Source organism: Callorhinus ursinus, unplaced genomic scaffold (genome assembly GCF_003265705.2).
Source record: "Callorhinus ursinus isolate GAN/ISIS: 27379988/994484 unplaced genomic scaffold, GSC_fseal_2.0 scaffold15, whole genome shotgun sequence".
NCBI lineage: Eukaryota > Metazoa > Chordata > Mammalia > Carnivora > Otariidae > Callorhinus > Callorhinus ursinus.
The window spans coordinates 44,661,703-44,674,928 of NW_027397077.1; the positions used below are offsets into that span (position 1 = coordinate 44,661,703).

Sequence of the window (13,226 nt, forward strand, 5' to 3'; positions counted from 1 at the left end):
GGGAAGGCGCCATCAGAGATCGTGGGGCTCCCATAGGAAGTGCCACGCACCTTTCTCTCACGGTGCATCGGCCATAGTATGTCACCTGGTCCCCTAACTGCCACAAGGGTGGGCAGCACTAATGACTCATCTCTTCACCCAGCAAGTCACTGTGTGTGCCGCTTAGCAGGATCCAGGGCACATGCCCCTTCCATCAGCTTGGAGCTCTGTGAGGGGGCGGGGGGGTCGAGGACCCCTGCCTGGCAGGCCCCCCCTAGAGCACACTCGGGGCCTCACTGCCCTGTCGAGGTGTACGGGGCCAGCAAGGGCCTGCCAGGCAGGGGACTCCCACCATCGGATGTCCAGTGCCCTGGCTGAAGAGGATGGTGAAGGGTGGGCCACTCCGCTGCGTAAAGCCTTCCAGAGGCTTCCTTTGACAGCCCTATTCATCCTGACCCTGGAGCTCCTGGCCTGGCCCACACCCCCGGCCCCAGCTGCTTCCCTGCACCTCCTGCCACCACATCCCTCCTCTCAGTGGCTCGGCGAGTTGCTGGTCACTGGTCAAGGCCCAGCGAGATCAGATTCCTCTCTCCTGTGACCTCACTGTGAAACCTGCCAGGTGGAACCAGTCCCTCCCACATTGGGTTCAGACTCGGAGCTGGAGTCATCCGGTTCAGACTCGGATCCACCAGCAATTATTGTCATCCCTACTCTCAGGCAGTGTTCGAAAGTGGGCTGCTTCTCCCCACCTCCTGCCTTCGGGCTGGATGCCCGTGGGAAGCTCCGCCCTGAGCTCACCCTTCGGACCCAGCCTTGCTCTTCACAGAGCATGGTCCCCTCACTGCCTGATTCATAACACACTGGGGCTTCTCATCGCACTCAGAGGAAGACCAGATTCCCCCTGTGGCCTGCACAGCTCCCCTCCCCCAGGGGCCCCTACTCTCAGCTGCCCCCCCCCCCCAACAGCTTTCTGGTCCTGGATCATGCAAAACCCTTTGTCACCTCAGGGCCTTTGCATTCACTGTTGCCTCCACCCAGAAAGCTCCCTAATGACTTAGGTTACTGCCCAGGGTCACCTGCTCAGAGAAAGCCTCTGATTCACCTGCAGGAGCCCCTCCTCTGCCCTCCAGCGATCATTCAGTCCCTTTGTCCTTTAGACCAAGGATTAGAGCCTGCCATTGTGGGGTGTTCCTGACCAGCCTGGCTCACTGCTGTCATCCTGAGCGGTACCTAGCAAAAAGTAGACCCTGGGTACTTAATCTGTGAAGAATCCGCATTCCCATGGCCCCTTATAAGACTCTGCTTCCTGTGGTGTGTTCCACTCTCCTGCTGCGCTCTGCTCCGTATCCTGAAGTCCGAGATGCTATGCGATGTTGGTGTATGAACACAGGAGGGGGCCGAGTGGGGAGGGCAGCCAGCCCCCCAGGGAAGCAGGCCGGGCCTGGATCTGGGGCCCCGGGCTGGGTGGCTGACACAGGGTGCCTGAGTGGGGCAGCCCAGCCCAGCTCTCTGGTCATGGCCACACAGGGGCACAGGCCCAGGAGTGCCAGATGGCCTGATTTTTCAAGAGAAGCCGGAAATCTGGATTCTGGATTGAGCTCTCCCAATTTCTGCATGTTGGCAACTCACTGGAATTCCTTTCGCTAATGTCGTGTAAGCTAAAGAAGAGACGTCTGTGGGCTTGCCGGGGTGACCTCTGACCTAGAAGTTGAGGAAGAGGGAAGTGGGCACGGGTGGGGCCCCGTGGGGCTGGCGTGGAGCAGGGCAGTGAGGGAGTGTGAGCAGCCGAGGGGCTGGGGCAGCTCTTGGTTGGCTACCCCAGAGTTCTAGGGGAGGAATGGGGTATGTGGCAGGGCTGGGGGAGCCGTGCCAGGACCCAGCTGGCCAGCAGCCGCTCCCTGCCAAACTCCTGAAGGTGATATTAGGGTGTGTGGTTATCCTGGGGTAAAAATAGCAAGGTCACCTTGCAGCAGGAGCTCTGCTTTTGCTTGCAGGTAGAAACACACTATGTGCTGGATGCTGCTGTCAGTCCAGAGCCGCATGGTTTATGGGGACAGCTGGATACCCACTCTCGCTGCCAGGCTGCTAGGGGATATCAAAACATTGATCTCTACCTGCCAGGGCAAGCGGTGGGGCCCAGCTCCCCTCACCCCCTGCACGGGTGCTGGGTATACCGCAAGGGTTCCACGGCTCCTCAGGCCTGTCTGCAGCTCTGGGTTGTCAGAGGACACCTGCTGTCCAGGGGTCATACATGCGGCCCCCTCACACCATCCTGTGAGGTCAGCCAAGCCTGTACCATGCCACAGACCAGCAAGAGGACAGAGGCCCAAAGGGAGGAAAGGGCCAACCTGGACCCCTGCTGAGCCCCTGAGGGGGCCTCCCTCCACCACAGCCCAGCTGGGCCCCAGGGCTCCCAGCGCAGGTGGACTCAATCAGCCCTGCAGGGCCAGCCCAGCCCTTCCCAGAAACCCCTTTGCCCAGGAAGGGTCAATGCTGCACCTTCACTTCCTCTCCTATAAATTGGGGCTAGTCATGAGAACCTTCCATGGCGCTTTACTGCATGCATCGTTCTAGGCACCTGACTGTTAACTCAGGAAGTCCTTACGAGAAAGGTAGTTGAGGTTGCTGGCAAGGTCACGCGGCTGTCAGGCTCCTCAACAGCTCAGGTAACAAGAGTGCTGACCCCCAGGAGGAGTGTGAGAAGTTACTGGGTGTAGGGTGCCTAGACAGTGGTGCTCAGAGTAAGGGCTCGGCGCGTGTTAGAGACTGTGGTCAGTGGGTGGAGGGCAGGCCAGTATGTGCTGGGCAAGGGGTTCCAGTCTGCCTGGCAGTGAAACACAGGACAGTGACTTCTACACTGAGGGGCGTTTGGGGCAGTGCAGAACATGAGGGGGGGTGGGGACGGTCCCTGCTCTGACTGATGGCCCAGTCCCAGCCTATGCCTGGTGCAGGGTCTGGACAGTTCTGGGTTCCCCCGACGGACCAGGACAGGGCACCCGGAGTACCCAGGGAGGAGGGCAAGCCAGGAGGGGTTGGGGCAGCCAGGGCTGAGCCTGTCTCTCGTCCTGCCCCTAGGAAGCCTGAGAAGGGCGTCCAGTACCTCATCGAGCGTGGCTTTGTGCCTGACACGCCAGTGGGGGTAGCCCACTTCCTGCTGCAGCGCAAGGGCCTCAGCAGGCAGATGATCGGCGAGTTCCTGGGCAACCGACAGAAACAGTTCAACCGAGACGTGCTCGAGTGAGTTCTGTGGCTGGGGGGGGGGGGGGGGGGGGGGGTGTGCACCTGCGCACACGCAGCGTCAGGCTCACCCTGCTTGCCGGAACACACACCGAATCCTCCCCTTAGCTCTTTCTTGCTCCTGGACACACACAGACACCCCACATGGTTTTGCACATCACAGCCTGCGAGGCATACATGCGTGCTTCCACCCTCGGGCGCTATAGCTCACACACTGACCCTGTGGGGTCCCCCTGCACGCACCCTTGGCCCCTCCATCCCTCTCCAGCAGGGCCGAGCCACTACAGCACTGGGGGGTTGGAGGTGAACTCAGTCCCCCAGCCTGACTGCCAACCATCCTGACACGCCCTCTGGGGTGGGGGGAGCCCTGGAGAAGCCTAGAGGGACCCCAGTGCCTCCCTCCCCTGCGTCTCTTCTGGCTAGGAGATCTAGGGGTGAGAGTCCAACCATGGCTGGCAGCCACGGCCCTCCCAGCTACTTGCAACTCTGCAGAAAACCCTGTTTCCAGCTCCCTGGGAACTGCTGACAGTTTTGAGAAGCACTGTCCAGCTTGTACCCCAAGTCTCTCCATTCCTCCTTGAGACTGCCCTAAGTAGAAAGGCCCCCTGCACTTGGACCGTTGGGTTTATAGAGCAGTTACTGTGTACGGGCCCTGTGTCATCCTCAAACACGCAAGGGTGGGTGTCGGGTCTCACTAAGCCCCTTTGACAGAGGAGGAAGGAGCCAAAGCCGTGGGACAGGATGGAATAGGGCAGCTCAGGCCCCAGGGGAGCATCTCCAGTGAGGATATTTCTGACCAGGCAGCTACACACCGAGATGTAGGCCAGGAAAATCAAAGTGGGGTAAAGAGTGAACCATTAGTAACAAGGGCAGTACCTTGCATCCATCCAGCCCTGCCTCATCGGACGGAAGAACAAAGGCAAGGGGGTGGGCAGCGGGCCTTCTAGGTCCAGGTGTGTCCGCCATAAGGAGGAGCCTGTCCACATGCGTGCCCGCCATGTCTGCACTCCCCTGGAAGGAGGTGGGCAGCTGCCCCAGCCTCTTATACGGGTGAGGAAACCCGGGCCCAGGGAAGGGCTGGCCCGGGTCCCCCCCACCCACCACACACAGACTCACATGCACACGTATATACTCATTCAGTCACCCGTATACCCAGCACATGCACAGACACACGGGTCACAGTGAGCCACGGCGTTAGCGGCAGCTGTAGCTAACAGCCAGCCAAATGGCGTCTGTGCCCTTCCTTGGACAGATGTGCCCACCTGGGTTGCATTCTCCCTGCTTGCCATTTCTGTTCTGGCCCTCAGCGGAAAAAGCCTGCTGCATTGTTCATATGGTTAGCGCCCCTCTCCACCTTTTAAACCAGCCTCAGGAAGCAGCTCAGGGTAAAGCAGATGAGGTCCTTAGGGAATTGGGCCTAAGATGGTCTTGGGCCAGCCCCCCACCCCCTGCAACCATTCCTGTGCTCCCCCCAGGCTTCCCCCTGCCCTCCCCCCAAGCTAGCTGCTGGTGCGTAGGAAATCCGTGCATTGTTCTCCCCCATCAGAAAATAGCAGCCTCAGGAAGTAGCGATCCTCACCCCACCCCCACCCCTGTCCCTCCACACCAGGCGTCCAGCTCAGATGCTAGTCGGCAAATTACCCTGTGTGGCCCCTGCCCTCCCCCACCTGCTCTGCAGCAGCCTCCAAGGATGGTGCCCCCAGAGCCATGAGCACTCAGAGAAGATCGGGGGCGCCAGAGTTAATGCCCAAGCCCAGACTGAAGGCCCTGGCAGTGAGGATTAGGCCCCGCTATGGCCGAGGCCTCTGCAGCGCCACCGGGGGTGGCCATGGCTTTGTTACAAATAGATGCACTGGACACCACAGCCTGCTGAGTGGGTCCCTGGGGCAGACCCCACCTTTTCCCTTCAGGGGTCTGGCTCAGAGGACAAATCATGGCGTGCCGGAGGGCAAGGGCAGGGCTGGGATGAGGGGAACCAGACAAAACCCACTCAGCCATTTCTGCAAGCTCCGCTCCCCTTGGCAGATTGGCAGATGGGGATGGCACAGGTCCTCCAAGGTGCCCCTTGAAAGACACCCTGGCCCCTCCATGTGGGAAGATGGGCTCAGTGCACAGTCACTGCCCGACAAGTTAGTGGACAGCCCCGACCTCCTGGGGAAGATGGGTGGGCTCTGCTGGCATCCCTCACAGACAGCCCGAGAAGACTCCTGCCGTCACGTGCTGTTCTGTGCCCTGGGCAATGTGCACGCTGAGGGCCTTTACCAGGAACGGCCATAGGCCATAGGCTCTGGCCTCTCTGTAGAAAGCTACGCCCAGAGCTATGGACGCCAACATTTTCCTATAGTTTCAGGGGGTCTGTCGACTCCCCCAGAAGCACAGGGTCTTTGGGCTGTAATCTGAAATGTTTAGTGATTGGAGGAAGCCAGGCGGAGGGCCCTTCTGGGCAAGAGACGGCCGGGTCCCCTGGCTGTGGGCAGCTCACGGCCTGCCCTGCATGGGCTCCCTTTGTGCTCTGCCCCCTACAGGAAGGCCAGCAGGGGCTGCGTGGGCGGCAGACCCTCATGGGGCCTTGGTCTCTCGTTTCAGCTGTGTGGTGGATGAGATGGATTTCTCCGCCATGGAATTAGATGAAGCCCTCAGGAAGTTCCAGGCACACATCCGGGTCCAAGGGGAGGCTCAGAAGGTGGAGCGGCTCATCGAGGCATTCAGGTTGGGGTCAGGGCAGGGCATGGGTGGGTGTCGGGAAGAGGAAGGTTCCTGGCTCTGAGGCCCATGGCTCAGGGCCGGAATCCCCCTCTCCAGCCCTGTTCCCAAGGCAGGGTCAGGTGGCCCTGAACTTGCCTGGGGAATGAGGCAGTAAGTAGCCTCTTCTGTGTGCCACGTGCTGTGCTGGTTATCTCTAGAACGAGACTTTTGGACAGTCTGTGTTCCTCCAGGTCCTCATGAGCATCACTCGTTCATGAGTCCGTGTCGTCATTGTCTGCCCATTCACAAAGGGCAGCCTATCTCACACGGTGACTCAGAGCACAAGCTGCAGAACCAGATGGCCTGGCTCTAACATCCACTCTGCCACTTACTGTGTGGCTTTGCACGGGTAACCTCCCCTCTCTGTGCCTCATGCCCTTGCCTATAGCGTGGTGATCACAAAAGCACCTACCTGGTGGAAGGACTAAACCACTTCGGGCGTGTGGGCACACTTAGCCCAGTGCCTGGCACGACAGAGAGCCCACAATCAAGGTTGTGATTACTACCACCCCACAGTCATTCTTCCCAGGACTGTGTACACAGTGGCTGGGTAAGATCCTCCATGCCCACGCTAGGTGTGGGAGACACGAGTCAGCCGCTGACCCAGCCCTCAGCGCTCATCACCAGTGGTGGGACCAAGGTTGGGAATGAGGACACAACAGGAGGACAACTCTGGGGCCCTGGGAGGGGGTTGTTCGGGCACTTCCTTCCAGGAGGGCTTTCTGGAGGTGGCGGCACTAATGGAGAAGACAGGAGTGAAGCCCATGTCGTCTGAGCTCCGATGACTCCTGACTTAGTCATGGCACCCAATGGTTCCTCTTCTCCAGTTTGCCCCCCTCACCCACCCCCTCCCTGAGCCAGGCTCCTTTCATCTCAGGGTCCCAGGTAGCATGTCCAACACCCGCCATCACATCCCTGTTCCAGGCAGGGGAAGAGAGTGGACTCTGCCCTTTAAGGTACATCCTTAAAGATGCCCTCATCCCATCTGCTCATACCCCACTGGCCCAAAGTTAGGTCACCTTCTGGGCTGCATCCAATTCCGAGGAAGCAGCAGCCTCAGGAAGTAGCGATCCTCACCCCACCCCCTATCGCCAGCAAGAGGACAGATGGCTGAGGTGTAACTAGCGTAAGGAGGAGCAGGTGTTACCCCCATTGACCAGATGTGCAAACTGAGGCTCCGAGGGCAGTGGCCAGCCTCAGCTGTTTAGTGCCGGGGCCCGAGCAGCGGCAGCCATCCTGAGGGAGGGGCAGACCTGCGTCCTGCCCTGACTGAAGAGGTCCTAACCCTGCTCCCTCTCCCGGCCCCCAGCCAGCGGTACTGCATCTGCAACCCCGGGGTGGTTCGGCAGTTCCGGAACCCAGACACCATTTTCATCCTGGCGTTCGCCATCATCCTGCTCAACACAGACATGTACAGCCCCAATGTCAAACCTGAGCGGAAGATGAAGCTGGAGGACTTCGTCAAGAACCTGCGAGGTGAGCCGGCCTGGGCCCGGGGCTCTGGCATACAGCTGTCCCTCAGAACACGTGCCCAGCCAGGCACAGGCAGAGCCAAGGGGCTGGGCTCCCACACACCCCGTCCTTGCCACAGGGACCCAGGGTGAGCCTTGGTTCCACAAACACGGCACAAATGACCCTGAAGAGTGCTGACTGCTATGACAGTCAGCGACACGCACGGTGGGAGCACAGACTGGGTCTCGTGGTGCCACGAACCTCACTTGTGGAGGAAGGATGCACAGGGGTTTGACAGGTGGAGGTGGAGAGGGGGTGCCAGGCCTAAGAAAGTTCGGCCCAGCATGCTAGGGTCCCCAGAGGCCAGATCGGGGGATGCGAAGGAGCACAGTCTGGAGCCCGGGTGCTGGGTACCTCAGGCAGGCGGGGCTGGCCCACCCTGTCCCCATCACTGCTTGCCCCCCTCTCCTACGCTCGACGTTCCTTGTGAAACTGACTTGCCTGTGTGTGTGTGTGTGTGTGTGTGTGTGTGTGTGTGTGTGTGTTTTAGAGGAACTTTCCATCATCGCTATAAACAGGAAGCCCGTATCATTTGGCACACTTAGGCAGGCACTATAAAAATGAATTCAGTGGACGAAAGCACCAGAGCTGCTTCTGGCCAGGCCCCAAGGCTGAGGTGCTAAGGTGGGCAGGGGGAAGGGGGGCCTTCCTGGTGTCATTGTGGAGGAAAGGCATTGAAAAGGGGACAGCTGTCTCCCAGGTGCACCGTGTTAGCGGGAGAGCATGTCCTCATGTACCTAGAGTCTCTGGAAGGAAGAGGAGGGACTCTGTCCCTCTCCTGGGGAAACTCCAGCTGCAGCGGGCTGAGGTCCCCTCAGAAAGAGTGTCAGGTGTCCGGTGCGCATACATATGTGTGTGTGGAGATATGCGCACACACACACACACATTTTTTTAGAGAGGGAGAGGGAGAATCTTAGCCAGGCTCTGCGTCTAGCATGGAACCCCACATGGGGCTCGATCCCATGACCCTGAGATCATGACCTGAGCCAAAATCAAGAGTCAGACACTTAACCGACTGAGCCACCCAGGCGCCCCTGAGGGTGTCATGTTTTTAAAAAAGGAAAAAGCTGGTTTAAATCAGGTCCCAAGTCTGTGAGCTTGTTGAGCCATTTAAATGGACTCCTCTTCTCCTTTTTTCTTTCAAAGCCCCTGCTCTGTCATCCCCCTCCTGGGACAGGATGACCCTCCTGGGGTTTGAACTGTCCTAGCACGCCCCCTGGTGGTGGGCACCCCTGCAACAAGCCGGCCAAGGGGATGCCCACCCAGAGCTGGCTGGGCTGCCCCCTGTTCCCAGCTGGGGAGTTGGAAGCCCAGGGGCCAGGGCTTGGTTCAGACCACCCAGCTGATGGCCGTTCCCTGCACTGAGCACTCAGGGTGTGTGGCCCTCCGCTAGGTCTAAGGGGTGCTGTGGGCCCCGAGGAATTCAGGTCTCAGCTCCAGTTTCTAGGAAGCTAAGGAGTCTGGGAACTTCCTTAATCGCAAGTCAGCACCAGAGCACAAGAGGGCGGCCAGCAGATGCTTTGATGGGGCAGGGATGTGCGCTCCTCTGTCAACCCTCCACCTCACTCCTCACAGGGCTGAGCCTGATTCTGGTCTTCACAGAGTCCTGTGTGGCCCCAGGGTGCAGAAAGCAGGCTGTACACGACATGCTGTTGGTGACCCCGGGGGAGTTTAAGGGTCTTTGTGATTTGACTGATTTTTTTTTTCTGCCTGGAAACCTCACCCATGTAATTGGGACACCCCCCACCCCCACCGCCCTGTATGGGGAACCACAGGGGGAGCTAGAAATGATTAGCCCAGAGGAAAGAAGGCCAGGGGAAGGATGGGGTTGCTGGGTCAGATACTGCCAGGCAGCCACCCTCATGTCAGTGGCCCTGTGGTTTGTACCACCCTTGCACGTGACCATCCCAGCAGTCTGGGGCATGGGGGTTGGGCATTATCATCCCACTTCTCAGTGGAGCAAGCTGCTGGTTCTGTCTTCTAAGCCTGGGCCGTTCCCACCAAATCCCATCTTTTCCAGCCAGGAACTCGGGAGTGTTCTGTTCCATCTTCCTTGTGTTCCAGAAGGGTAACTGAGGCAGAGAGGGAGGGGATTCGCCCAGGATCACACAGCAAGTGCATGGCAGTGGGGGGAAGGCCTCTAGTCTCCCCAAGCCCACCTGGTGCTCTGCACTGGGCAGACATCCAGCTTGTTCTTTATAGAGGAAACCATCCCCGCCCACCCAACATACACTGGACACATTTTCTCTGGAATTGCTCACCCCAGTTCACCCAGTAGGTCCAGCAGCAGGACCACCTCTGGGGGGTTGGAAGATGGGTAGGGGAGGAATAGCTCACCAGCACGGAAGCCGGATGAGCAATGATTTTATTTTATTGATACTTGTTCTTGAATTCTCTAGATTGATTTTTTTCAATGGGTATTATCCTCACAGTTAAAAAAACAAAAAACAAAAACAAAGTAATATAGCCTAGCAATCACATTCCTTGCTATTTACCCAAAGGAGTTGAGAACATATGTCCACGCAAAATCCTGCACACAGATATTTATAGCAGCTTTATTCATAGTTGCCAAAACTTGGAAGCAACCAAGATGTCCTTCAGTAGGTGAACGAATACATAAACTGGCACCTCCAGACAACGCACTGTTATTCAGCACTAAAAAGAAATGAGCTATCAAGCCATGAGAAGACCTGGGGGAGCCTTAAATGCATATTACTGAGTGAAAGAAACCAGTTCTGAAAAGGCCACAGCTATATGACATTACAGAAAAGGCAAAACTATGGAGACATAAAAGATCGTGGTTGCTGGGGGTTGGAGGGAGGGAGGCGTGAGTAGGTGCAACCCAGGGGAGTTTCAGGGCAGTGACGTTCTCCCCTCTGACACCACGATGGTGGGTATGTGCCATTAAACATTTATTATCGAATGCACAACACCAAGAGTGAATCCCAGCGTAAACTGTGGACTTTGAGTGAATGATGTGTGAGTGTAGTTTCACCGATTGTAATAAATATACCACTCTGATGCGGGAGGTTGATAGTAGGGGGTTGGGGAGGCAGGTGTTATGGGGAAATCACTGTGCTTTCCCCTCAATTTTGCTGTGGACTTAACTGCTCTAAAAATCAGTTCTAGGGGCGCCTGGGTGGCTCAGTCGGTTAAGCGTCCGCCTTAGGCTCAGGTCATGATCCCAGGGTCCTGGGATCGAGCCCCGCATCGGGCTCGCTGCTTGGCAGGGAGCCTGCTTCTCCCTCTGCCTGCTTCTCCCCCTGCTTGGGCTCACTCTCTCTCTGAGTGAGTGATAAATAAATAAAATAAATAAATAATATAAATCTTTTTGAAGATTTAATAAATAAATAAATATTTATTTATTTATAAATATTTATCTTTTAATAAATAAATAAAATCTTTTTGAAAACACATACAAAACACAGTTCTAAAAAAGTAGTCTGTTTAAAAAAAAAAAAAAAGTAGGAAAGATCTGTGGCGGAGCCCCTCCCACCCCTCCATGTGCCCGGGTCATTCAGTCCCTGGTGTACCGACCAGAGCCCCTCTGCTCTCGCAAGTACCAACGTGTGTGACTGGTTTTACCCTCGTCTGTTTGGCACCTTGCTTTTCTCATTTAACAAATCTAAGAGAATGTTTCCGTGTCGGTTCCCTATGGCCTTGCTCATTTTCCTGGCACGTGTGTTTCATTGCCCTCCTGCGCGGCGGTGGGTTAATCAGTCTATTAATGGGTACATGGGTGAACTCCAGTCTTCCGCTATTTAGAAACCATGCTGCAATGAGTCACCTTTTTGCGTATCCTGTCTTGTGGGATAAATTCCCCCCAAACGCAGTCAGTGGCCCAGAGGGGGTTTGAGTTTATAATTGTGACAGGCAAGTGGCCCAGCGCAGGGACGGAACCACGCCCAGGTCCCACCAGCAATGTGTGAGAGGCCCCTTCCCACAGCCTCGCCAACGGCACCAGTTACCAGACCCCTGGATTTTTGCCAGCCTGCAGTCTGAGGACTGGTGTGGGTTTGCATTTCTCTCCTGAGTGGGGCTGAGTTTTCCTCACAGCAGTTTTTCAGGGTTGAGCAGAAAGGGTACGTGCCTGTTCTCAGAGCAACCCGGGTTCAAAGCCAGGCCCTCAGCTTCTGCGCCCATGATGTGGATGACAGCTAGCAGCAGGTGCATGGAATTCTCACTTTCTGGGAAACACCAGGGCTGCTCTGGCTTCCCCACAAGATCTCCGGGAAGCCACCGGTGGTGCTCTTGTTGGTCCATTTCAAATAAAACCCCCAGCTCAGAGATTCAGTCACATGGCTAGTCAGGGGTGAAGCAAGAACTTGGGCACAGGCCTGTTAGCAAGCTGATGTGCACAAAGCCCTCGGAGCATGGCTGTGCTGGCCTGGTCCTGGTGGAAGGATTCTGAGACACTTTGTAATGGACTGAAGATGTTCAGCGGCTGTGGGTTCTGCTGAGGACTGGGGAAAGGGATCACCATTCTGACTGGGTTTAGAAACTGGTAAATGAGGGGTGAGCCTGGGGCCCGAAGCTGAGTGCTGCCACCACCACCCAGGCCCTGGCCCTCCCTGACACCTGGCTGCCGTTCTCTTGCCCAGGTGTGGACGATGGTGAGGACATTCCCCGGGAGATGCTGATCGGGATCTATGAGCGCATTCGCAAGCGGGAGCTGAAGACCAACGAGGACCACGTGTCCCAGGTGCAGAAGGTGGAGAAGCTCATCGTGGGGAAGAAGCCGGTATGTGGTGACCCAGCGTCCCTGGCTCCCTCACTCCCACCCACCCCCACTCCATGTGACCCCAGGCCCACCTCACTGGCTTCGGCTTCGGAGAGCGGCCCTGATGCCATTTGGAACCTGGCCCCTTAGGGGCAGGGTGGTGGAATTACTTCAGGTGTAGGGTGGCCCCTGCTGTTTGGGAATAACAACCATTGGCTCTGGGTTCTATTTAAAGAGAGCCTGCGGCTCTTAAGAAACCAACAGCCAGAGTTGTGCAGTGGTCCCTTGGTGGCCCGGGAATGCCTTCATTGCTCCCTGAGAGTTCTGGCTGCGAGAACTGTGTGTGGCGTGTCTGGACAGAGGACATGGGAGCCACAGGAGGGGTGCTTACCTACTTGGATGTCGTCCCATCAGCTCTCTCCAGGCCCAGGTGCATTTTTTGGATCATTAATACCTTTGTTTGTTTCATGTTTCCTGCATAGATTGGATCCTTGCATCACGGGCTTGGCTGTGTGAGTATCCTTCTGCTTTTACATTCTGGCTGATATCCCGCCCTGGGGGTGGCCCCCGTGTCCTTTGTTCACATCACTGCCTCCCCTAGCTCCCAGATCTACGATTCTAACTGCTTGAATTAATTTCTGGAGCACTAAGAAATTTGATTTTCATAATTATCCCAGCCTCGAATCTCTGCAGGCCCAGAGACTGCGGCCGCAGGGCGCAGGTTGGGCCATCAGGCTAGAGCAGATAGTCTCCTTCCCTCTCATCTGAGCCCGACTGAGCACTGAGGCCAAGGCTTGTCCCCAGACCCGGAGGCACTGTGCCTGAAACAGACAGTCCTTCCCACTCCGCCCACTCTCTGCCCCCTGACACTCCATTGTCACAGCTTGGAGCAGGTTTGCCTGCTCACCCCAGGAGCACCTGGACACACAGCCAACCTGGCAGTCACGTGGCACATGCCGTATGTGTCTGTCTCTCCCTCTCGCCAGGCAGCCCTGTGCTGCGAGAGTCAGCATCACAAACCTGTCCGTTTCCC

At 57.1% G+C, this 13,226-nt stretch overlaps 1 protein-coding gene across 10 annotated transcripts in view; it reads left to right on the forward strand.

Annotated features, from left to right (window-relative positions):
- IQSEC1 (IQ motif and Sec7 domain ArfGEF 1) overlaps positions 1–13,226 on the forward strand; it is a 119,096-nt gene that overhangs the window by 88,675 nt on the left and 17,195 nt on the right. For 9 of the 10 annotated variants that reach the window (XR_012380972.1, XM_025885718.2, XM_073901722.1 and 6 more), the window contains 5 exons: positions 3,055–3,216; positions 5,803–5,925; positions 7,271–7,437; positions 12,075–12,214; positions 12,676–12,705. Coding sequence is in view for 9 of the 10 variants with exons in the window: in XM_025885718.2 (XP_025741503.1) it covers positions 3,055–3,216; positions 5,803–5,925; positions 7,271–7,437; positions 12,075–12,214; positions 12,676–12,705 (622 nt within the window). In the remaining variant the exon portion in view is untranslated. The remainder of the gene's footprint in view (positions 1–3,054; positions 3,217–5,802; positions 5,926–7,270; positions 7,438–12,074; positions 12,215–12,675; positions 12,706–13,226) is intronic. The other variant, XM_025885722.2, reaches the window with a different exon arrangement.